General features: G+C 44.1%; 1 protein-coding gene across 2 annotated transcripts in view; it reads left to right on the forward strand.

Annotated features, from left to right (window-relative positions):
* Positions 1 to 25,648, forward strand: part of plcg2 (phospholipase C, gamma 2) — a 217,168-nt gene that overhangs the window by 180,153 nt on the left and 11,367 nt on the right. For both annotated transcript variants that reach the window (XM_048546852.2, XM_059651742.1), the window contains exons 25-29: positions 11,083 to 11,188; positions 11,484 to 11,699; positions 15,412 to 15,536; positions 17,919 to 18,033; positions 24,047 to 24,217. In XM_048546852.2, the coding sequence (XP_048402809.1) occupies positions 11,083 to 11,188; positions 11,484 to 11,699; positions 15,412 to 15,536; positions 17,919 to 18,033; positions 24,047 to 24,217 (733 nt within the window). The remainder of the gene's footprint in view (positions 1 to 11,082; positions 11,189 to 11,483; positions 11,700 to 15,411; positions 15,537 to 17,918; positions 18,034 to 24,046; positions 24,218 to 25,648) is intronic.

A 25,648-nucleotide genomic window follows, 5' to 3' on the forward strand; every position in this document is an offset into this window, starting at 1 on the left:
AATGGATTCAACGTTTTGTTCAGTAGAACCTATATCATCTCTCACTACCGCCCTGATATCATCCTTAAAAATCAGAGCAACACCACCTCCCTTACCTTCCTGCCTGTCCTCCCAAACAGTTTGATAGCCCTGGATATTTAACTGCCAGTCATGACCATCCTGCAACTGTGTCTCTGTAATGGCCACTAGATCATACCATTTGGCCTTGATTTGCACCATCAACTCATCCACCATGTTTTGAATGCTCCAAGCATTCAGATAAAGTGCCCTTATGCCAGTTTTCGCACCTTTTTGCGTCCTGTTACCTCCATTAATAACAGCTCTTGAGTTCTCCTTTCCTTTTATTTTTTTCCTAATTTTCAATGGAGTTGAAGTTTCCTCGTCACCTGCTAAGCGGCTGCTTTGCCTTACATTATTGTTATTCTCAGTCATGCTCGCTTCTCCCTTCCCCACTACTTACGAGTTTAAAGTCTTATTAACCACCGTATTTACATTTTTGCCAGAACACTGGACCGGCCCTATTTAGGTGGAGTCCATCCCAGCAGTATAGAACCCTCTTGTCCCAGAACTGATGCCAGTGCCCCCTCTTTCCCACACCACTCTTTTAGCCACGTGTTTACTTCCTTTACATAAGATAAAGTTGCACGGTATTACAGGTAATGTATTGGCATGGATAGAGGATTGGTTGACAAAGATTAGGGGTAAATGGATGTTATCTGCTTGGCGGTCAGTGGCTAGTGGTGTGCCTCAGGGATCAGTGTTGGAACCTCAATTTGCATGTGGCTTGGGCAACAATTCAGAGATTATGACCCTTGAAGACCTGCTTTTTAATTTAGTTCCTAGCTTTTCATAATCCCGAAACAGGTCTTTTTTCCTCGTCCTGCCTATGTTGTTGGTACCTACGTAGACCACAACAACTGGATCCTCCCCCTCCCTCTCCAGTATCCTCTCAAGCCAGTCAGAGATGTCTCGCACCCTGGCACTGGGCAGGTAACACACCATGCGGGATTTTGTATCCTGCTCACAGAGGATACTGTCTATCCCCCTCTTGATAGAATCTCCGACAACTACAATTTGTCTTTTAGCTCCCCCCTCTTGAATGGCCTCCTGGACCACGGTGCCATGGTCAGTTGACTCATCCTTCCTGCAGCCCTGTTCCTCATCCACGCAGGGAGCAAGTGCCTCATACCTGTGGGACAATGTCAAGGGCTGCGGCTCCTGTGTTCCTGTCTGCAGGGTCCCTCTACCTGCCTCACTCGCAGTCACACACTGCTGCCCCTACCCACCGATCGAATTAATATTAGCTAATCTGCCAGGTGTGACTGCCTCCTGGAACACAGCATCCAGGTATCTCTCCACCTCCCGGATGTCCTGCAGTGTTTGGAGTTCGGATTCCACCTCATCAGTTTTGAGCCGGAGCTCCTCAAACATCCAACACTTGCTGCAGATGTGGTCACTGCCGTTCTCAAAGGGATCAGCTAGCTCCCATCATACAGCTACAACACATCACCTGGCCTGCTCTGTCTATTTAGTTAATTATTTAAAATTAATGAGATTTTATTTTAGTTTCGCAGTGTTCTCTGCACCAGTAAGTTTACTCCGTTATATACTCAGTCAGACTCCGGCTTTACCTTCCTACCCGCTCCCAGAGGATTTAACTTCTAGATGACCACCCTGAAAGATAACAAAGAGAAGAGCAAAAAAAAAATGCAAATAGCTTACCTGCTCACCACTCTTAGTCATTAGAGAAGGTGGAAGGGTGGGAGACACTATGTGTGTAGTGTGTCAGGTATTAGTTAAATCCCAAATTTATTGGGTGGAAGCATATCTTTCCAGGCTGCCCTCGCGCTTTCTCCCAGACTGCCATCGCTGAAACAACTGAAAGGCTGCAGTCACGCGAGGTATGACTTTTTCAATCAAAAAGCTTACCTTCCCAGGCTGCCCTCACACTTCCTCCCGGACTCCCGCTGCTGACCTTCCAGAGAGCATCCCACCCACGCCCACCCCGCTGCCCTATTCCTGCATTTCCCATGATGTGGAGGTGACAGTGTTGGACTGGGGTGGACAAAGTCAGAAGTCACACACCAGGTTATAGTCCAACAGGTTTATTTGAAATCACAAGCTTTTGAAGCATGGCCCCTTCATCAGATGCAGTGAGAGAACAGAGCACACTGACCCAGAGATTGTAGGCAGAGGGATCAAGGGCAGAGAGAACATACAACTAGTGTGAATGGAGTATTAGGTAATAAGTCTCTGCAGGTGGCTGAGAGCGTTATGCCGTGAGTAAAGTGTCAACAGCTGAAAAACCAGCGAAGGGATGACCTATAAATGAGTTAAATGAGGCAGAGAGTTAATTACAAAAAATTAAAAATAAGGTGATGCTGGAGATAAACTAAATGGCTGGAATAACATGGTAAGTATAAGAGTCACATGCCAAGGGTCTAACCAAAGTAATAAGTAATTCAAAACTGTACAAACTAAATAAGGTATCCACAACAATTTATCAAGGTGATGCTATCAAAACAGGACAGTAAAAAAGATTCTACAGAAACAGAACAGTATAGTGGGGTCGCCTGTAGCCACAACATGAATCTAAGATCTTTGTTGAGGCCAGAACTTGGCTATCTGTCTGTGCTTGGCGATTCGGTGAAGTCTGCCTTGGAAGATGCTTATATGAAGATCGGAGGCCGAATGCCCTTGACTGCTGAAGAGTTTCCTGACTGCGAGGGAATATTCCCATCTGGCGATTGTTGCATGGTGTCCATTCATACGTTGTTGTAGCTTTTGCATGCTCTCGCAAATATACCATACTTTGGGGCAAGCTTGCCTGGAGTGTATCAGATAGACAAACAACACTGGCTGAGTCACATGAGTACTTGCCTTGTGCATGATGGGCGTTGTGTTCCCATGTTGATGACCTGAAATGTCCTGCAGAAGTTGCCATGGCAGGGTTATGTGGTGTTGTGGTCGATGTTGTCCTGAAGGCTGAGCAGTTTGCTGCAAACAATAGTCTGTTTAAGGTTTGGCGGAGCTGAGCCGAGAAGTGGATGTGTTGGAATGATGTTGGTGAGATGACATGTTGAAGGCTGGAAAGAACATGGCATAGTATCACCATTCCGGGAATGTACTGGATGACAGAAGGTGCTCTATCCATCTTGTCCTGCGTTCATCTTCTGAAGAGGTCAAATTCTGTTTTTTGCTATGGCACATCAGAACTGGTGGTCAATGGGGTGAGCGTCATATCCCGTTCTTATGAGGGCATCCTTCAAAACCTTCAGGTGTCTGTCGGTTTCTTCCTCACCTGAGCAAATCCTGTGTACGTGTTTGGCTTGTCTGTCGGGATGACTTCTTTAATATGTTTAGGGTGGAAGCCAGAGAAGTGCAGCATCGTGAGATTATCCGTGGGCTTTCAGTCGAGTGAGCTGTTGAGGTGTCTATCCTTGATGGGGATATGTGTGTCCAAGAATAAGACTGATTTTGAAGAGTAGACCATGGTAAGTCTGATAGTGGGATCAAACTTGTTGATATCGCTATGTGGTTGTTTCAGTGATTCTTTGCCTTGAGTCCAAAGGAAGAAAATGTCATCAATGTATCCAGTGTAAAGTATTGATTGGAGGTCCTGTGGAGCAAAGAAGTCTTGTTTGAACTTGTGTTTGAAAATGTTGGCTTGGTGGGGTGCAAATTTTGTCCTCATGGCTGCTCCGTGAGTCTGGATGAAGAACTGATTGTCGAAGGTGAAGATGTTGTGGCCAAGGATGAAGCAGATGAGTTGTAGGATGGTGTCCAGAAATTGGCAGTTGTTAGTATTGAGTACAGAGGTTGTTGGGGCAATGTGATCATCACGTAAAGTGCCGAAATGTCCAATGTAATGAGGAATGCTCCCTCTTCGACTGGTCCATGGGAGCTGACTTTCTGTAAGAAATCTGCAGTGTCATGACAAAAGCTAGGGGCTCCCTGTACAATGGGTTTTAAGATGCTCTGGACATAACCAGAATGGTTCTCACACAGGGTCCCATTACCTGATATGATGGGATGCACAGGTGTATTGGCTTTGTGTATCTTCAGAAGGCAGTAGAAGTCTCCTACGCAAGGAGTACATGGGATGAGAGTGCATAGGGTACTCTGAAGGTCTGGATCTAAAGTCTTGATTAGTCTGTTGAATTGATGGGTGAGTTCTTTGGTTGGATCATTGGGTGGTTGTCTGTAGTGTTTGCTCAGTTGTCTGTTCACTTCTTTGAAGTAATTCATTCAACTCTGTATGACAATGGCTCCTCCTTTGTTTGCTGGTTTGATGACAATGTTGCGATTGGTGTTGAGGGCACAGATGGCAGTGCGTTGTGCCTGGGTGATGTTCTATACTCCTTGTGAGTGTGGCTGATGAATCTGGTGTTCACGCATTTCCTGATGGCTGGAGCGTACATGTCAAGCTTAGGGCAACAGCCTTGCTGTGAGCCAATGCCTATTCAATGTAGCATTGGTTTGTTGAGAGTCATTTAGGCTTAGTAAGAGCAAGCTGACTGTCCAGTCCTTCTCGGAAATTACCAAGTGATCATTCTTAACCTGTGAGGCTAAATAGTAATTGTTGGTAAGTAGTTTAATAGTCTGAAATATTACAATCAACTAACAAAGAGCCTTTGTGCTCAAAGCATTTACTGTGTTTCTCTGTACACGAATCCTGACAGAACTTTTGGTTTTCTCCTGAATTTACTGCTTTTATTTCATCATCTGCAGTATTATTCCTTGTTTTACAAGAGTTTTTTCTTACTGATGACCACATACATTATCTAATATTACCAGTAGATAGCGGTTAGGACTGGAAATCCAGACTGTTTTTCACATTTGTTTAGCCAAACTATGCTGTGATGCTTTCCAAGAAGTTTCAAAAGGTCCTGCCTGCTCAGTCGCCTTTTAAAGAGTTTCAAGGTATTCACTTCCATTATTCTATCTGGAAATCTGATCCATACATTGAATGGCTCTGGAATGGATTATCATGTCAGAGGCAGGAAACAGGCGGCAGAAGTAATCACATTGTGCAATCCTGCTTCAGGACCAAGAAAACGTACAAATGGGATCTTCTGAGGATTCACTAGTCTGGAAGCTGGCAGCAAGCCCTAGCAGAAAGTGGAGATGAGCTGAGGTGGAAGTGGGTGTGTTAAGTTGCCCACTTTTGTTCCCAAGCAAATTTTGTTCTTCTTCTGTCAAAGCGGCCAGTAGTGCAGATAAATCCCCTTTACCCTACTTTCTCACCCCATCATACCTTTTTCCTCACACCTTCCAACCTCACACCCATTTCTCTCACACCTTCCACCTTCGCCTCCACACCCCTCTCATCCTCACACCCATTTCTCACACACCTTCCTCCATCGCTTCCACCCCCTATCGTCTTCACTACCAATTTCCCTCAAACCTTCTCCATTGCCTCCACCCCCTATCATCCTCACACCCATTTCCCTCACACCTTCCACCCCCGCCTCCACCCCCAATCAGCCTCACACCCATTTTTCTCACACCTTCCATCCTCGCCTCCACCCCCAATCATCCTCACACCCATTTCCCTCACACCTTCCACCCTCACCCCCACCCCCTATCATCCTTACACCCATTTCCCTCACCTTTCTCACCCCTACCTTCTCACTCCCTCACCCATTACCAGATCCCTGAAAAGGAATCACTGGTTTCATACCAGGTGAAAGCTCTTGAATAGCACATAAATCTCCTGAATAAGCAAACACTCTTCAAAGCAGCTGTTCACACTATGTGAAACACTTGCAAAAGTGTAAGGCTTTCTGGTTACAGGAGGAGCCTCCTCACTGAGTAAACAAATGGAGTAAAACGGTTATTTTAACAGCTGAATACATAAAAGCATAGGGAGAAGATGAAACTCTTACAGTGATAATGGGAACAGCAGATGCTGGAGAATCCAAGATAACAAAATGTGAGGCTGGATGAACACAGCAGGCCCAGCAGCATCTCAGGAGCACAAAAGCTGATGTTTCGGGCCTAGACCCTTCATCAGAGAGGGGGATAGGGACAGGGTTCTGAAATAAATAGGGAGAGAGGGGGAGGTGGACCGAAGATGGAGAGAAAAGAAGATAGGTGGAGAGGAGAGTATAGGTGGCGAGGTAGGGAGGGGATAGGTCAGTCCAAGGAAGACGGACAGGTCAAAGAGGTGGGATGAGGTTTGTAGATAGGAGATGGAGGTGCGGCTTGGGGTGGGAGGAAGGGATGGGTGAGAGGAAAAACAGGTTAGGGAGGCAGAGACAGGCTGGACTGGTTTTGGGATGCAGTGGGTGGAGGGGAAGAGCTGGGCTGGTTGTGTGGTGCATTGGGGGGAGGGGACGAACTGGGCTGGTTTTGGGATGCGGTGGGGGAAGGGGAGATTTTGAAGCTGGTGAAGTCCACATTGATTCCATTGGGCTGCAGGGTTCCCAAGCGGAATATGAGTTGCTGTTCCTGCAACCTTCGGGTGGCATTATTGTGGCACTACAGGAGGCCCATGATGGACATGTCATCTAAAGAATTGGAGGGGGAGTTGAAATGGTTTGCGACTGGGAGGTGCAGTTGTTTATTGCGAACCGAGCGGAGGTGTTCTGCAAAGCGGTCCCCAAGCCTCCGCTTGGTTTCCCCAATGTAGAGGAAGCCACACCGGGTACAATGGATACAGTATACCACATTGGCAGATGTGCGGGTGAACCTCTGCTTAATATGGAAAGTCATCTTGGGGCCTGGGATAAGGGTGAGGGAGCAGGTGTGGGGGCAAGTGTAGCATTTCCTGTGGTTACAGGGGAAGGTGCCGGGTGTGGTGGGGTTGGAGGGCAGTGTGGAGCGAACAAGGGAGTCACGGAGAGAGTGGTCTCTCTGGAAAGCAGACAGGGGTGGGGATGGAAAAATGTCTTGGGTGGTGGGGTTGGATTGTAGATGGTGGAAGTGTCGGAGGATGATGCATTGCATCCGGAGGTTGGTGGGGTGGTGGGTGAGAACGAGGGGGATCCTCTTTGGGCGGTTGTGGCGGGGGTGGGGTGTGAGGGATGTGTTGCGGGAAATGCGGAAGACGCGGTCAAGGGCGTTCTCAACCACTGTGGGGGGAAAGTTGCGGTCTTTGAAGAACTTGGACATCTGGGATGTGCGGGAGTGGAATGTCTTATCGTGGGAGCTGATGCGGCGGATGCGGAGGAATTGGGAATGGAGGATGGAATGTTAGCAGGAGGGTGGGTGGGAGGAGGTGTATTCTAGGTAGCTGTGGGAGTTGGTGGGCTTGAAATGGACATCAGTTACAAGCTGGTTGCCTGAGATGGAGACTGAGAGGTCCAGGAAGGTGAGGGATGTGCTGGAGATGGCCCAGGTGAACTGAAGGCTAGGGTGGAAGGTGTTGGTGAAATGATGCACCGTTCGAGCTCCTCTGGGGAGCAAGAGGCGGCGCCGATACAGTCATCAATGTAACGGAGGAAGAGGTGGGGTTTAGGGCCTGTGTAGGTGCAGAAGAGGGACTGTTCCACGTAACCTACAAAGAGGCAGGCATAGCTGGGGCCCATGCGGGTGCCCATGGCCACTCCCTTAGTCTGTAGGAAGTGGGAGGAATCGAAAGAGAAGTTGTTGAGGGTGAGGGCGGGTTCGGCTAGGCGGATGAGGGTGTCGGTGGAGGGGGACTGGTCGGGCCTGCGGGACAGGAAGAAGCGGAGGGCCTTGAGGCCATCTGCATGCAGAATACAGGTGTATGGGGACTGGACGTCCATGGTAAAAATGAGGTGTTGGGGGCCAGGGAATTGGAAGTTCCGGAGGAGGTGGAGGGCGTGGGTGGTGTCACGGACGTAGGTGGGTAGTTCCTGGACCAAAGGGGAGAAAATGGAGTCCAGATAGGTGGAGATGAGTTCGGTGGGGCAGGAACAGGCTGAGACAATGGGTCGACCAGGGCAGGCAGGTTTGTGGATTTTGGGAAGGAGATAGAAATGGGCCGTTCGGGGTTGGGGAACAATGAGGTTGGAGGCTGTGGGTGGGAGGTCCCCTGAGGTGATGAGGTCATGAATTGTGTTGGAGGTGATGGTTTGGTGCTCAGGGGTGGGGTCATGATCAAGGGGGCGCTAGGAGGAGGTGTCGGAGAGTTGGCGTTTGGCCTCGGCGATGTAGAGGCCAGTGCACCATACTACCACTGCGCCACCCTTGTCTGCGGGTTTGATGGTGAGGTTGGGGTTGGAGTGGAGGGAGCGGAGGGCTGCCCATTCTGTGGGGGAGAGGTTGGAGTGGGTGAGAGGGGTGGAGAGGTTGAGGCGGTTAATGTCTCAACGGCAGTTGGAGATGAAGAGGTCAAGGGAGGGTAGGAGGCCTGGGGGTGGTGTCCAGGAGGAGGACTTGTGTTGGAAGCGGGCGAAGGGGTCAGTGGAGGGAGGGTTAGGTTCCCGGTTGAAAAAATAAGCATGGAGGCGAAGGCAGCAGAAAAACTGCTCTATGTCCAACCGTGACTGGTATTCGTTGATGTGTGGGTGGAGGGGGACAAAGGTGAGCCCCGTGCTTAGGACTGACCGTTCGTCCTCAGTCAGGGGCAGGCCTGGGGGGAAGGTGAAGATGCGGCAGGGCTCAGTGTAGCTGTCTACTCTGGGGTGGCTGGCGGTGGAGGTTGTGGGCGGAGCGATGAGGTCGGCGGCCGTGGGTGGGGTTCCGTCGGCGTCGGCCGTGGGCGGGGTTCCGTCGGTGGTGGGAGGAGCGGGGTGGGCAGCAGCAGCAGCGGTGAGGATGGTGTTGTAACTGGAAGTGGAGGCGGTAACTGCAGCAGCGGTCCTGGAAGTGGTGTGCCCGGCGGTGGCAGATGTGACGTCATCGGTGGGGTCTCCGGCCGTGTCCTCATGGTCAATGGCAGTTGGTGCATGGTTGGGGAGGGGCAGGGACATGCTGGGGATTTGGGAGCTGCAGGAATCCTCTTGTGGGTGGCAGGGGCCAGTGAGTTTGTTGTACTTACGATTTTTGGTGTCCAGTAAAGCTGAGTAAAACTGGGTGTTCAGTTTGTGGATCCTGCGGAGGATAAAAAACAGCAGAGGTCCTTTGCAGGTCTGGGAGAGGGAGGCTCTGAGCTGGGGTAGGCTGGATTGCAGTGCCTGGAGGTGCCGGCGCATGGCTGCGAGTGTCTGTTTCACGACTCGCAGGGAGAAACGCTTCTGAAGGGCCTGACTTTTCTGGGTGTAGAGGTGGTCATGGTTGGAGCCAAATTGGGAAGGCTTGAATGTAGACTGTAGTCCAATGGGGATGATCCGGTTCCATAGGCAAGTGCTGAGGAAGGTGATGTGACTGTGGTACCTGGTTTGCTTCAGGACATGGTTGAGCAGTTTCAAGGCTGAAGAGATTATAAGAGAGTTGCAGTGGGAGAGAGATTCTCTGAGGTTGGTCCGGAGGGAGGAGGGTAACTTCTTCAGGTTAGGCATCCCTGGAAGAGGCTTCACAGTGAGGTTGAAATTGTATCAGTGATAATGGGAACTGCAGATGCTGGAGAATCCAAGATAACAAAATGTGAGGCTGGATGAACACAGCAGACCCAGCAACATCTCAGGAGCACAAAAGCTGACGTTTTGGGCCTAGACCATTCATCAGAGAGGGGGATGGGGTGAGGGTTCTGGAATAAATAGGGAGAGGGGGGAGGCGGACAGAAGATGGAGAGAAAAGAAGATAGGTGGAGAGGAGAGTATAGGTGGGGAGGTAGGGAGGGGATAGGTCAGTCCAGGAAGACGGACAGGTCAAGGAGGTGGGATGAGATTAGTAGGTAGGAGATGGAGGTGTGGCTTGGGGTGGGAGGAAGGGATGGGTGAGAGGAAGAACAGGTTAGGGAGGCAGAGACAGGCTGGACTGGTTTTGGGATGCAGCGGGTGGAGGGGAAGAGCTGGGCTGGTTGTGTGGTGCAGTGGGGGAAGGGAACGAACTGGGCTGGTTTTGGGATGCGGTGGGGGAAGGGGAGATTTTGAAGCTGGTGAAGTCCACATTGATACCATTGGGCTGCAGGGTTCCCAAGCGGAATATGAGTTGCTGTTCCTGCAACCACTCTCTCCTTGACTCCCTTGTTCGCTCCACACTGCCCTCCAACCCCACCACACCCGGCACCTCCCCTGCAACCGCAGGAAATGCTACACTTGCCCCCACACCTCCTCCTTCACCCCTATCCCAGGCCCCAAGATGACTTTCCACATTAAGCAGAGGTTCACCTGCACATCTGCCAATGTGGTATACTGTATCCATTGTACCCGGTGTGGCTTCCTCTACATTGGGGAAACCAAGCGGAGGCTTGGGGACCGCTTTGCAGACCACCTCCGCTCGGTTCGCAATAAACAACTGCACCTCCCAGTCGCGAACCATTTCAACTCCCCCTCCCATTCTTTAGATGACATGTCCATCATGGGCCTCCTGCAGTGCCACAATGATGCCACCCGAAGGTTGCAGGAACAGCAACTCATATTCCGCTTGGGAACCCTGCAGCCCAATGGTATCAATGTTAATCGATATTGAAGAGTGAGGAAGATTCAAAAGATTTTGTTGTCTTAGTCATTGTCCATCATTACCATGAACAAATTACTCAATACTATCTGTGGAACCTTAGGTTGCATGCAAAATTATCTTTCTGTTTACCTGCAAATCAATAGCCACTGCAATCTTTATGAATCTCAAGGACAATTTGCTAATTCTGCATTCCTTTTTGTAAGTGGCTGTTGAAATACAGAAACCCTGACTGAAGCAATATCCCAAAGATTACATTTCTTGTTAAACTAGTGATGTGATTGTCAGTGTCGATGACCTGGAAGAAAAAAGACAAACACTGCAGAGAAAAACAAAAGAAACATACAGTTACTAACTGGGATAAAATCATTACTGTATGAACCTTCTAGTACCACTGACACTTGTGAAGCATTACAGCTTCTTCTATCCAGAAACACACGTTCAATATTTGGTACATATATTTTGTAGAACAATATGGTTAAAAAATGTAAAATAGAGTATAATTTTGTGGCTGAACAGATTGATCATTGTATAAAATTAGTTGCATACATTTCACAAGATTTTAAATTTCTTTGAATAGAACAAACAATAATTTCTGCTTTGTTTTGACAGGAGAAAAATCGAAATGAAATGGAGAAAAAACAGCAGATTGCCAAAGAGTTATCTGACTTAGTTGTTTATTGCAGACCAGCAAAGTCTCGAGAATGTTTTCCAAATGGTAATTTGCCTTCCATGCAGTTGTCAGCCAAATCTATTTGATACATTTGTAACAGTGATGTCTCACCTTCCCATTTATGCAGAAACAAAACTGTTTGTCCTATTGAATTGTTTACTGGTGTTTCACACCATTTTAAACTAACCCAGCCACAATGGTGAATTTATACAATGAATCTATAATTGAAAACTTAGCCAATCCTGTAACATTCTAATTGTACAGAATTATAGCTGTAAAAATGTAAAACACAAAGATCAGAATTAACAATTACTCACTAAAGGTTATATCACTCTTTCAGCTAAAGACAATATTGATTACAAAGAAATCAGATCATTTGCAGAGAACAAGGTCGATACCATCCTCAAACAAAGGTCAAAAGAGTTTCGGGAATATAACCGCAAGCAACTCTCCAGAATCTACCCCAAAGGTCAACGCATTGATTCTTCAAACTATGACCCAGTTGTGCTCTGGCAACATGGATCCCAAATGGCAGCCCTAAATTTTCAAACCCCAGGTACTTGTTAATTTCGAAAATGAACCACTTGAGCTATTTTAGCCCAACATGTTGTGGCATTAAAGCAATGAACATGTTCATACAAAGAATCACAGGACATCAGAAATAAGTGACTTAGGTCCTGATGTTCCTATAATAAGCCCTTATGCTTAATCAGAATATGCCTAACTGCAGGAAATGCACATGTACTGTCTTTTGTGCAGGATTGTGGATATGCAATTAAGGTAAGATTTCAGTTGATGTAATTTAGGAGCAGCACAGATAATCCAACAAAATCGTGCCTAATTATAAATTAGCATAAAAGCAATTTAAATTGCTTGAGAGAATCTCCTCAGTATGAAAAAGTAATGTTGCTTAAGTGTTTGTTGTGCCAAAATCTACGAGAAAATGTATCAAAAATATTGCTATAAACAATGTAAATGTGTAATAATGTAAAATGTATAATGTAAGTATTCCAGTTACATTTCTGCCTACATGCCAAGGCTTCAAAATTAACAGCAAAGTGTACAAAAGGAAGGAATTTAGGATAAATGTGAATAAAACAATGGCTCACTGCCCAGAGTATTGCGCTTAATTTTGGGCACCAAACTTTAGAAAGGAAGTGAAGCAATTAGCAATAATGTGGGATGATCATGAAAATAATTCCAGGGATAAAGAACTTCAGTTACATGGATAGATTGGAGAAGCTGGCACAGTTTTCCTTTAAGAATTGAAGGTTGTGGAAGAATTTTACAAAAATATTCATACTTGTGAGGATTCTGGACAACACAGGTAGGGGAATCTATTCTAATTGTTAGAAGAATTGAGAAACTGAGGGCATTCATTTTATGGTGTAGGCAAAAGATGTGCTGGCAACATGAGGAAATGCTTCTTTTATACAGTGCAGTACTTGAGTATGTGGTGGAGGCCGATTTAATTATGAATTTCAAAAGATAATTATTTAATTATCTGTGGAGAAAAATATTGAAGGACTACAGAGAAAAGGCGTATAAATGTCACTAGGTGAGTTACATGTGCAGAGAAGCAGCACTGATGAGTGGATCAAATGGCCTCTTTCTGTGCTATGACCATTCTGTTCAAAGATCCTACTTTGACCTAGATTAAAAACATATGATATAGGAGCAGGAATAGTCAATGCAGTCCAGCAGCTTGTTCCACTATTCAGTAAGGACTTGGCTGATAATTTAAGCCAATTTCACTTTTCCTAATATTAATCCTAATACACTATATAAGAAATATGTCATAGTTAATGGTTAGGATAAGCTTTGCATCTTGCCATTGCACATCATTTTCAAAGTATTGATAAAATATACAGTGGTCCCCAGAATATGTCACTTACTGAGACATGCGTGAGGTAGACAACACTTACGTATGTTCCCATAGCTATCATTTCTAGGAATCTATCACTAGCATGAAGCCTCAGGTTAAATGGTTTGAGAGGTGCCACTCCACACCAAGAACAGCCGACCAGAAGCCTCCTGCTCTTAACACATGTCCTAGGCATATGGAAGGAATCCTAGGATGAAAACCTGGCCTAGTTATGATGGGACCGTCCATGGATATCAAGCGCTTGGAACTCTGAACCTCTGGTTCAGAGATAGAGATGCTGCCCACTTTGCCACAAGACGTCCTTATCGCTTAGATTGAAGGTCTTAAAAATTTTTGATACGAAAATCTGAAATGACTTTGTCAACAACACCTCTAGATGGAGTTTACACTCTGGCACACCCCTAGACCAAGTGGGACTTGAGCACAGACCTTCAAACTCAAAGGAAGGGACACTACCTACTATACAACAAGAGCCCTTCCTCTGCCCTTACCTAAAGCCACCTAAACCCTTGCATTGTTATGGACACAATAACATGACAGAATAGGTTTTCAATCTGCGCTATAAAGTCTCCGTAGTCCCAGAGAGCTGCTGTCTCATTAGAGAGATGACTAGTGATGATTTAATGTGAGGATTACCACATCTCAGCAAGGGGAGAGGTTAAGCATGGACCTTCATAACAACCTCAACCAATATGGGGATTGAACCTGGGTTATATATCATTTTACAAGGAAGAGGACAGCACCTTCAAAACTTGGGGTGCCAGACCCAGGGTACAGACATGAATTACCTTAAGATATTTTCTAATCAACCTGTTCAAAAATTCTGTGGTACAACTTTGGAGCAGATGGAACATGAATCCAGGCCTCCTGGCTCAGATTTAAGGACACTTCTATTGCATCACAAGAACCCATGGTTTATCTTAATTTGAAGTTGCTGAATGTGAATAACCTGTTTCACCATAATGAAACCTTGAAAATAAAAGCTTCTGTGCTGTTTTTGTTTTTTTTAATTTGCATTGCGGGAACAGAGGCAACCAAAAGGATGCCATTCAGCCCATTGGGCCATTACTGGCTCTCTAAAAGAACTCTCCGATAGTCCTCTGTTCATTATTCAAACACCTACCAAATAATATTTTGAAGCAAAATACCTAGAATTATAGGAGGAAACTATACAATCATGAGTTAGAATAAGACCATATCCTCTGAAGAAATGATATAATTTAATAAATAAGTGAAGGTGGATGCAGAGCAGCAAGTAAAAGTGAAGATTCTGAGGTGATATGGACATGAGACCAAAGCAATATTTTTTACATAATTGCAAACCCAAAATTTCTGGTTAAAAACTGTGGTCAAATGTTCTGTCATATATATCCCATCAAGTTCAGGAAATACATTGGTAACGCCAGATATACTTGGGGCTATCAGTCATGCAGTACATCCATATCACCATTTGTTAATTGGAATTGCATTGTATAAACTTCAGAGCTTGGATCTTCCTTTTGGTTATCTTGGGAAGTAGGAGGAATTTTAATTTTAAACTGTTTTACTTGATTACTCAGCTGTATAATAATATTGAATGAGAATGTAAATTAGACATGACATATGAGATTGATGGCATGAATTAACTTCTCTCATTCCATGTTTTATGTAATTTTCACAACTTTTATATAATTGATTTAGGACATGATGCTTAAAATTCCAAAAATGGCCAGAATTTAGTAACTCCTGCCTCTCTAAACTCACGCTGGCTTGAGGCGGCTGTGCTTGGGCAGGTGAGGACAGTGTATTAATCCCACTGCCTCCCTGTCTCCCTCATGAGCAGACGGTAGATGTAAAAGCTGCCTTCCTCCCAACAGGCTAATTGATGCCCTTTTGTAGCCACCTCTACATATCTGCCTATGGGATGTACTTGCTATTGTGTGATGCTACCAAATAGAACCATGTTAGTGTTGAGGGGGGCCCCATTTAGTGATACGCCTGATCAAGAAAAGCCATCCCTTGCTTCTGAACCTCATCTCCTGTAACCCATTTCTCCTCAGTCTGCCTGTTTGTTACTCCAGGGTCACCCACACTAACCTCTACCTAGGCAGACAACTCCAGTTTCTTTCGTAGGCCCTTGTGTACTGCCAGAAATGATCAGCACTTTTGGTGATGCTGCCAGTCTTAGAGAAGTGCTGGCCTTTGATTGGATGGGATTTCTACCTACTGGGTCCTAATCTAATGGAAGGCCTGATCCAGTCCAGGCAAGTGCCTAATTTTCTTGGAATAGTATTGGCCCTCTTCAATACACCCAGTAGCTAAGAGAGAACATTTTCAGGGTTTTGGTGTCTTATTTGTACTCAGCAATGTGATTCAGCAAACTCTTTCACTTTTTCTGTTACAGATAAACCAATGCAATTGAATCAGGCCTTGTTTTCTATGAATGGAAGAACAGGTTATGTGCTCCAGCCAGAATCTCTGAGGAGTGACAATTCAATGCACCAGCGGCCATATTCTGTGAAAATAAAAGTAAGGAAATTTGATTCCACTTTGGTACCTCTTATGTCATTCAAAAATTCAGTAATAACATACAAACAAATAGAATAAAAACTAGGATGGCCAAACAGCCAGTTCTAGCAGTAACTGAAAGAACTGCGGATGCTGTGAATCAGGAACAAAAACAGAAGTTGCTGGAATAGCTCAGCAGGTCTGGCAGCATCTGTGAAGAAAAAAATCAGAGTTAACATTTCATGTCCCTGGTTCTAAGGAAGGGTCACAGGACCCAAAATGTTAACTCTGATTTTTTTCTTCACAGATGCTGCCACACCTGCTGAGCTTTTCCAGCAACTTCTGTTTTTGTTCCTAGCAGTAACTGTCCACCCCCTGGCATCACTCATGCCTAGAGGGTGTTCCATGTTGTTAAAGTTTCCTCTTGTCTTCAAGCACTTGCATGATCAGATCCTGGCAAGATTTCTCAAATTGCTACAATTCCAGACAGGATACCCAAAATTGTCAGGCTCTGAGGTAAGGAGGCATGAACTGGCTCCCCTTTCTTTATTCACTCACTCCCTCAATTAATTGCAATATGGTTAATGATCCTGGATACCATTCTCCTAGACCAGATAGATTTATATTTTAAAAGGAATCAATTAGGCTTTCTATTGGTCGCTAAACATAAAAAATAGATAAAAACACAACACAAATGCAGACAGGTTAAAAATGAGAAGTGAGTTCAAAACAACGTTAAAAGATATATGGTTCAGTCCCTGGGTTGGTCGTGTAGACTAGATAGTGGAGCGCTGATAGTCAAAAAATCAAATTTGAGATTCTGAACTTTTGAGATTGAATTGAATTTTCTTGTCTGTTTCCTTTTGACTGGCTTGCAGGTGAGCTGATTTCCTGCACTCCGAGCAAGAGAAAAATTCACTTGCCATGCAGTTGGTGGTTCTTTGACTGTGACTTAATGCTTGTATCCAGTCTAGTACATATGAGTACCCCAACTCACCAACCCACTTTTTTCCATAAGGCCACATAGGGTTGAACTTGCATTTAATCCTATTCCTGTACATTATTCAAAGAGAAAGACTCAAGCAATGTCCCTTGCTCAGACTACTATTGTCTTTTCTCCTGTCTATCTATGATAAGTTCTAGGATATATGTCTATTACTGTTCATTTTGAAGTATATTTCTCCCCCTTTAAGTCCATGCACTTGTAGCTTCCTTGTTACCTTGTCAGGTATGACATTCTAGGATCTCTCTCTCTCTCTTTCCCTACCATACAGCCACTGAATTTATATCCATAGTCATTTTGTCCCCTTCTGAAAACCACATGTTTGTACTAAAGTTCACTTTGTCCATAGACAACCCGAAAGTTTGATCTGTAGTCATAGCACACTTAAGGGTTTATGATTCTGCTCCTCTTCTTTTTATAGCACATTATAAGGTAGTCCTGGAGTAACCAAATTAAGCAAAATATTATCAAATTTATCACAAGAATGGTGCAAGCAAAGTTAATAGTAAATTTCCAAAGTGAATTGCAAAAATATTTATGCAGGGTTAAAGTTTGTAGCATAATAGGTGGGGAAAGACAGTCATCTTCTTGAGGGCAGTTGGGGATGTGCAACTTTATTGAGAAAAGCTAATGACACCCTCACTTATGAAAGTTATGGATATAAAAAAAAGCAAGAGTGAGGCTAATTGGAAAGCATATTTGAAAAGCTTATACCGTCTCAGAAAACGGTATAGCCTCTTCTTATAATCTATTATTCCAGACTATAGAAACTGTGTTACTTTTAAAGATGCCCTTGGAAGCAATTGCATTCCCATCAAAAGTGGTGAAGGTTATTGGGTGGATGTATAAATTATTCTTTGCAGCAGATATTAAGTGGTTCTGGACCTTTGTGCTGTAGTTGTTTTAGTCAACCTGCTTGATCATGTTTTGGAACACATTCAGAGTAGGTGAGATTCAAGAACAAAAAGCAAAGTTGCTTGAAGGGCTCAGCAGGTCTGGCAGCATCTGTGAAGAAAAAATCAGAGTTAACGTTTTGGGTCCAGTGACCCTCCCTCCAGTGCTGACTCAGCGGTACAGATGCTGCCACTCATCAAGATCAGAAAGCCCAGTTACAGTTTGATCCTTTGTAGCTGGCTGAGTCAGGTCACATTAACCAAAATCAATCTGAGGGTTTGTTTGCTGTTTAATTCCATAGCATGTTACCCACGTGATAGCTATTTTAATTAACTTATCTGGATATATTATAACAAACTTCCAGCATAGATGGGACTTGAACACAGACTGTCTGTTAAGAGGCAGAGATGCTACTATTGTGCCTCAAAAGCCCCATGTATCCTATTTTATAATACACTTCGTTGGATTTTTGCATAATTTATTTATCATTCTCATTGTCTTTGTAGCTTCTAGGTGCTCGTCATCTACCCAAACCTGGTAGGAGTATAGTTTGTCCTTTTATAGAAGTGGAATTGTGTGGAGCTGAGAATGAAAATAAGAAGTTCAAAACAGTAGTGATAAGTAAGTCTGTATGAAAAAAATCATGCAATGTGGAAATTATTTCACTAATTAAGCTGGTGATGCTTTGCTTTTCTTTTCATTTCGCTAGGATTGTCTTTTATTGATGTTTGAGTAAAATCACTCAGTAACGTATTGAACTAGTCCTGATTGTATTTTATTTTAAAATGCTGTGGAATATTCTGCAACCTCATATGATTCTGTTTGCACCAGAGGCTGCGGTTGTCAAGTACTCAAACAAGACAAAGCAACCTGCATGATTGGCACCCATTCCACCACCTTAAACATTCACTCCCTTCACCACTGTCACAATTGTGCTTTCTAAACATTCTCCCATTGTCACCTCATTCAACTGCTCGGAAATGTAATGGACAGAGGTGATTGGTGGTGAGACCTGATAGAGCGGGATAGAGAGAAAGAAATCAGATGAGAGTATGGTGATGGCATGTGTAGGGCCCTCAGAGTGAATTTGGGGGAGAGCTGTTAGCATGAGTGTCAGAGCAAACCTTAAGATCAAAATAGTGATCTATTCTTGGAATGCAAGGGACAATTTCAAAGTTTACAGATATCTCAAAAGTTTGAAGAATTGAAAGCTGTGAGGAGAATAGGATAGAGCTTTAGAAGGACATAGACATGTTGGCAGACTTGATAGTGGTAGACAAAGTTCAATGCAGAGAAATGTGAAGTGTTGCACTTTGTTAGGAAGAACATTGAGAGAAAATATAAAATGGGGGTCCAATTCTAAATGGGGCCCAGGAGCAAAGGGAGATGGGTGTATGCATGTACAGATCATTGAAGACTGCAGGACAGGTCGAAAGAGTAGGTACTAAAGCACGTAACATCCTTGTCGTTATAAAGAGGGAAATAGAGTAAAAGAGGTGATTTTGAACCTATATAGGATATGTGTTAGAACTCACTAGAGTATTGTGTACATTTGTGGCCACCACATTATAACAAGGATGTAAACTCATTCAAGAGAGTGCAGAAGTGGTTTATAAGAATAGTTCCAAGGATGCAGTAATGAGGACAGTTTGAAGCATTTGGACTCATTGGAAAGAAGAAAGCCGAGAGGAGAAGAGCAAATGGAACACAGGAACAGGCCCTTTGACCCTCCAAGCCTGTGCAGATCATCATGCCTTGCTTAATCTAAAAACAAACTTGCCATTTTTCGATCTGTATCCCTCTATTCCCTCCCTACTCATGTACCCATCAGGGTGCCTCTTAAATGTCTTCAATGTACCCCTGTCCACCACCTCATCTGGTAGTACATTCCAGGCTGCTACCACTCACTGTGCGAAAAACGTCCCTAGCACATCTCCCTTAAACATTCCCCCTCTGACCTTGAACCTGTAGCCCCTTCTAATTGAAACTTTAATCCTGAGAAAAAGCATCTGACTATCCACCCTATCTATCCGTCTCATAATTTTGTAGACCTCTGTCAGGCCTTCTCTCAGCTGCTGTCATTCCAGTGAAAACAATCCTAGTCTTTTTAACCTTTAACCTCATAGTAAATGTCCTGGAGACCAGGCAACATCCTGTTGAATCTTTTCAATACTTTCTCCAAAGCTTCCACATCCTTCAGATACTGTGGTGATCAAAACTGTGCACAATACTCCAAATGCAGCCTAACAAGGGCTTTGTATATGTGCAACATGTTTTGCCAGCCCTTGTGCTCCATGCCGCAGGAGATGAAGACAGGTATGCCATATGCCTTCTTAATTACCTTGGCCACCTGTGTTGCCACTTTCAGGGAACTGTGGACCTGCATGTCCAGATCCGTCTAAATGTTAGTGTTCCTAACGATTCTGCCATTTACATTATCACACCTACATTTGATCCTCCAAATGCATCACCTCACATTTGTCTGGATTAAACTCCATCTGCCATGTCTATGCCCAAACTGCCAATCTCTCTATATCCTATTGTATACTTGCACAATCGTTGGCAGTATCAGCAACTCCACTAATCTACGTGTCATCAGCAAACATGCTTATCAGATTTCCTCCAGATCATTTATAGATACTACAAACAACTAAATACCTAAGAATGACCCCTTTGGAACACCACAGACCGGTAGGTCTCCATTCTGAAAAACAACCTTCCACAAGTACCCTCTGTCTTCTATGACCAAGCCAGTTTTCTATCCATCTAGCCAGTCCACCCAGAATCCCTTGTGATTTTAGTTTTTGTACCAACCTGCCATGTGGGACTTTATCAAATGCCTGGCTAAAGTCCTTATGAACTATATCCACAGTCCTTCCCTCATCAATTATCTTTGTCACGTCTGCAAAAAATTCAATGTGGTTGGTGAGACATGACCTTCCCGGTACAAAACCATGCTGCTTGTCACTAACTAGTCCATTTTTCTCCGAATGTGCATATATCTTGTCCCTCAGTATCTTCTCCAAGATCTTCTCCACCACAGACATCAAACTCACCAGTCTATAGTTTCCTTGATTATCCCTGCATCCTTTCTTAAAGAAGGGAACGACATTCACTAATCTCCAGTCCTCTAGAGCTTCACTTGCAGTCAACGATGATGTGAAGACATCTGCCAATGCCCCAGCTATTTCCTCCCTTGCCTTTCCGAGTAACCTGGGGTAGATCCCATCTGGTCATTGGGAACTTGTCTATCTTAATGCAACTTAGGATTCCCAAAACTTCCTCTTTCAATATGTTGACATTCTCTGAAGTACTCACACACTCATTCCATTAGTCATGCCCTTCTCCTTGGTGAAAACTGATACAAAGTACTCAATCAGGATCTCCCCCAGTTCCTGTGGCTTTACATATACCTTCCCTCCTTCATCCTTGAGTGGGCCTGCTCTTTCCCTTGTTACCCTCTTTCTCCTAACATATCCATAAAAAGCCTTAGTATTTTCCTTGACCCTGTTTGCTAAAGACATTTCATGGCCCCTTTTTGCCTTCCTAATTGCATATTTAAGCTCCTTCCTAATTTCTCTGTGCTCCTCCAGGACTTCATCAGTTTGTAACTGCCTAGGCTTGTCGTATGCTTCCCTTTTTCTTTTGACTAATATTACAATCTCCCTTGTCATCCATGGTTCCTGAATCCTGCCATTCCTATCCTTTAATTTTGCAGGGACATGCATAGTCAATTGGTTTTTAAAAACCTCCCACATGCTAGATAGAGATTTGCCCTCAAATAACTGCTTCCAATTCACATTCTCCAGTTCCTATCTAATTTGGGTGTAATTGGCTTTTGCCTAATTAAGCACCCTCATCCAAGGATGACTTGTGGCCTTTTCCATGACTATTATGGAGTTATGATCACTAAGCCCAAAATGCTGTCCGACTGAAACATCAATTACGTGTCCTGGCTCATTCTCTAGGCCCAAGCCTAATATGGCCTCCTTTCTGGTTGGATTGTCAACATACTGCCTCAAAAGGCCCTCCTGGACACAACTAACAAAATGCTCTCCATCCGAGCCCCTGGCACTAAGGGCATCCCAGTCAATGAGAGCAAAGTTGAAGTCACCTGCAACAACCATCCTGCTTTTTTCACACTTTTCCAGTATCTGACTACATATCTGCTCCTCTCTCTCAATGTGGACTGTTGGGGGGTCTATAGCAAACTCCCAACATTGTGATTTCACCCTTCCTATTCCTGACCTCCACCCATAATGCCTCAATACAAGATCCCTCTGATGTGTCTTCCTTCAGCACAGCTGTGATGTGATCCCTAATCAGCAACACAACTCCCTCACCCCTTTTGTTTCCCTTTCTGTCCTGTCGAAAACAGCAAAATCCCAGGAAAGTTAAGCTGCCAGTCTTGCCCCTTCTTTAACAATGTCTCTGTAATGGCAATAACATCATAATCCAAATGGCAGTAATCCATGCTCTTAGTTCATCTGACTTACCTGCTATACTTCTTGCATTGAAATAAATGCACTCCAGTCTTCCACTCACTCTGAGCCCCATGACTTCCCTCTGCCAGCTGTTACTCTGTGCTGTGCATATCTCTGTCACACTTTTGTCCCCAGTCCCTGCACTTACTGGCCTATTATTCCAGTTTCCACCCCTGCCACACTAGTTTAAATCCTCCCGAAGAGCTCCAGCAAACCTCCTGCCCAGGATATTGGTGCCTCTCAGGTCAGGTGCAACCCGTCCTTCCTGTATAGGTCCCACCTTCCCCAGAAGACATTGAAGACATCCCCATTATTCACATATCTAACCAGACCAGCTCTGTAGCCACGTATTCAACTGCATTCTTTCTCTCTGTTCCTAGCCTCACTCGCCCATGGCACAGATAGTAATCCTGAGATTACTACCCTGGTAGTCCTGCATTTTAGCTCCCCACCTAACTCCCTGAATTGTCTTCGCAGGACCTCTTCCTTCTTTCTACCAGTGTCATCTGTGCCAATGTGGACAATGATTTCTGGCTCTTCTCCCTCCCACTACAGGATGTCCTGTAAACACTCAGAGACACCAAGGACCTTGGCACCACAGAGGCAACACACCAACCTAGAGTCTCATTCGCAGCCACAGAAATGCCTATCTATGCCCCTGACTATCGAGCCACCTGCTATTATTGCTCACCTAGAGTTTGCCACACGCTGCTGTACAGCAGAGCCAGTGGTCTGTGCGGTGCCAGAGGTCTGGCTACAGGTAGTACTATCTCGTGAGAGGCTATCCCCCCCAACAGTATCCAAAACTGTAAGCCTGTCTGAATGGGGAATGGCCACAGGAGACTCCTGAACTACCTGCCTGGGCCTGTGGGGGTTTGACCACCTCCCTATAGCTAGAATCTATCATTCTCTCTGCCCCTTGTAAGCACCGCAGTGTGTCCATCTGCTTCTCCAACCAAGCCACGTGGTCCGTGAAGAGCCTCGACAGCAGTTTCTCCAAGATGCCTTCAAGGCAGAGATCAACAAATTCTTGACCTCAGAAGGAATCAAGGGCTACGGGGAGAGTGCAGGGAAGTGGAGTTGAAATACCCATCAGCCATGATTTAAATGGCAGAGTGGACTTGATGGGCCAAATGGCCTTACTTCCACCACTATGTCTTATGGCCTAAGATATTCAGACCAGTTGTAGTGACTGCCATGCCATCTCCCAGAATTCCTCTCAGTGACATTTCTGCCACCTTCTGATTGGATCAATAGATCTGATAGAGGTTTTCAAATTGAAGCATGGGCTGGATAGAGTAGAAAGTGAGATGTACTGTTCCTGCTTATAAAAGCAACAAGAATAAGAGGGCATGGATGTAAAATGATCTGCAAAAGACACCAGGGTGAAGTGAGGAAAAACTTCTTTTCATTCAGTGAATGGTAGGATCTGTAATGCACTGCTTGAAAGTGTTGTGGAAGCAGGTTCAACTGAAGCATTGAAGAGGGCATTGGATGATTAGTTGGATAAACGTAATGTGCTGCAACATGAGGAAAAAAGCTGAGATTGGCACGTGTTAACGATGCTTATTTAATTAGCCAGGTCGGGTACGGCGGATCGAAAGCCCTCCATCTCTGCTGCAACACTTCAGTGATTTGGTGACATGGATTGTAACAGTACAGGAAGGCAACTCACTCTTACCCTCTAAAGGGCAATTAGGGAGGGGTAACAAATACCATCCATGCCATTGATGCTCATGTCCTCTGAACAAATTAAAAATAACAGTCAGAATCTGAAAAAGAAAAGTAAGGCTTTTTTATAGGCTTTCAGGTTTTGGTACAGTGCAGAGTTTGTTGAAATGTAGAAATATCTTGCTGTGATTGTTGAGATTTGGCAACGGTGAATCCAATTACAAGATCTCAATTGCGCTAATTTTTAGTTTAGTAAAAGGCAGGGGTTTAAACTGCAGCAATAGGTCTTCAATAATGCATTGTTCATTATTATGTGCTTTTGTGCTATGTTTAACTACTGCTAAAAGGCTAAAATATGAAAAGTAATATTCTGTGATATATAAAATGAGCCAAGAGAACTACAGATTTATTTAATATATGGAGGAAAGTGTCTTGTGAATAATAAGTTATTTAAATCATGTTCTTTTTTTGTATTCCAGACGATAATGGCCTTAATCCAGTTTGGTCAGGAGCAGAAGACACTAATGAGGAATTTGTCATTCAAGATCCCTCTTTAGCTTTTCTCCGATTTGTCGTGTATGAAGAGGATATGTTCAGTGATCCTAACTTTTTAGCTCATGCCACTTTTCCAGTCAAAGGAATTAAAACTGGTTAGTGTTAACAGATCAAAACCTCAGTGGAAAATGGGTCTTGGATATTAGGCAGCATAATAGACTTTAGCCAGACACACTATGGACAATTTAAGATATTTTGATCCTGGGAGAAAAGAAGGCTTGGAGATTGTATACTCAGTTTTTAAGAGACAGGTGATGGGATTCCCCATGGATGATCCAAAAGTCTTGATTTTTGTGCAAGCATTTATGAATTCTATATCTTAATGAAGGAAAAGGGCTCCATTATCAAAGCAAATTCTGATTAAGAATTTACTGTTTGTATTAATTTTAAAACCTTGAAGATGTATCCTTCAGCACTGACCCCCATGGCAGCTTAGTGTTAATGTGACTCCACCTCATTTGTTTAGGGAGTCAATGGCTTAATGGTTCTATCACTAGAATATTAATCTAGAAACTCAGCTCATTTTCTGGGTACCTAGGTTCAAATCCTGCTGTGGCAGCCGGTAGAATTTAAACTCAATAAAGAATCTGGAATTAAGGGGTCTAAAAATGACCATGAAACTATTGTCAATTGTTTAAAAACCCCATCTCGTTCACTAATATCCTTTAGGGAAGCATAACCATATTCCTTACCTGGTCAGGCCTACATGTGACTCGAGACACACAGCAATGTGGTTGATTCTTAACTGCCGTCCAGTAATACGTGCTGACCTAGCCAGAGATGCTGGATGAGTGAATAAAGAAAACAGAGCAATGATTCTTCAAGTACTCATCTGCAGAGGCCCAGGCTTCTTACCTAGCCTGATTGTTTTGGACTTACATTTACAAATATGTCTATCTGAACCATTGCTGTCATGTCAAGCTCCTTGTTTTACTTCTTCCTTCAGTCAAACTTGCATTTCTGAGTTCATGGTGCTTTTGCTGAAATTTATCATGATTTTATATAATGAATTTCTGATGTTACATCTTTGTTAGGAGTCTAATTTATGTTCAAATTGAGAAAAGCAATCATTGAAATGTCTCAAGGGCAAAATGTGGCTGCACTAGCTATCATATGAGGTTTCAGTGAAGTATTTCTTGTAATATCTGAGACTGACAAAATTCCAGTTAAATGTAGCTCACATTCAGCATACACAAATGTAAACAGTGTGAGAAGTGATGTTTCAAACTTTCTAATGAACAAAATTAATCTGAGATTGTGTTTAGTTGTCAATATGTGAATGAAGTTTTACAGCATTTCAGTTTGTTTCTGAGAAAGTACAGACATGCTCCAGACATGGTGAACACAGAGTCAATTTGGTGAACAAGGTCTTTCATTAAAATGAAAAGATGGAATAAAATGAAAATGAAATATTATTATGGTTAAATTTAGATCTTCTTTTGTTAGAATACAGGAATGGAAGAGGGGGCTGTAAGTCTATAATGGTAATTTTTTTTCTTTATAGGGTATATTCATCAAATTTACAT

The sequence above is a fragment of the Stegostoma tigrinum genome, chromosome 16, assembly GCF_030684315.1.
Source record: "Stegostoma tigrinum isolate sSteTig4 chromosome 16, sSteTig4.hap1, whole genome shotgun sequence".
NCBI lineage: Eukaryota > Metazoa > Chordata > Chondrichthyes > Orectolobiformes > Stegostomatidae > Stegostoma > Stegostoma tigrinum.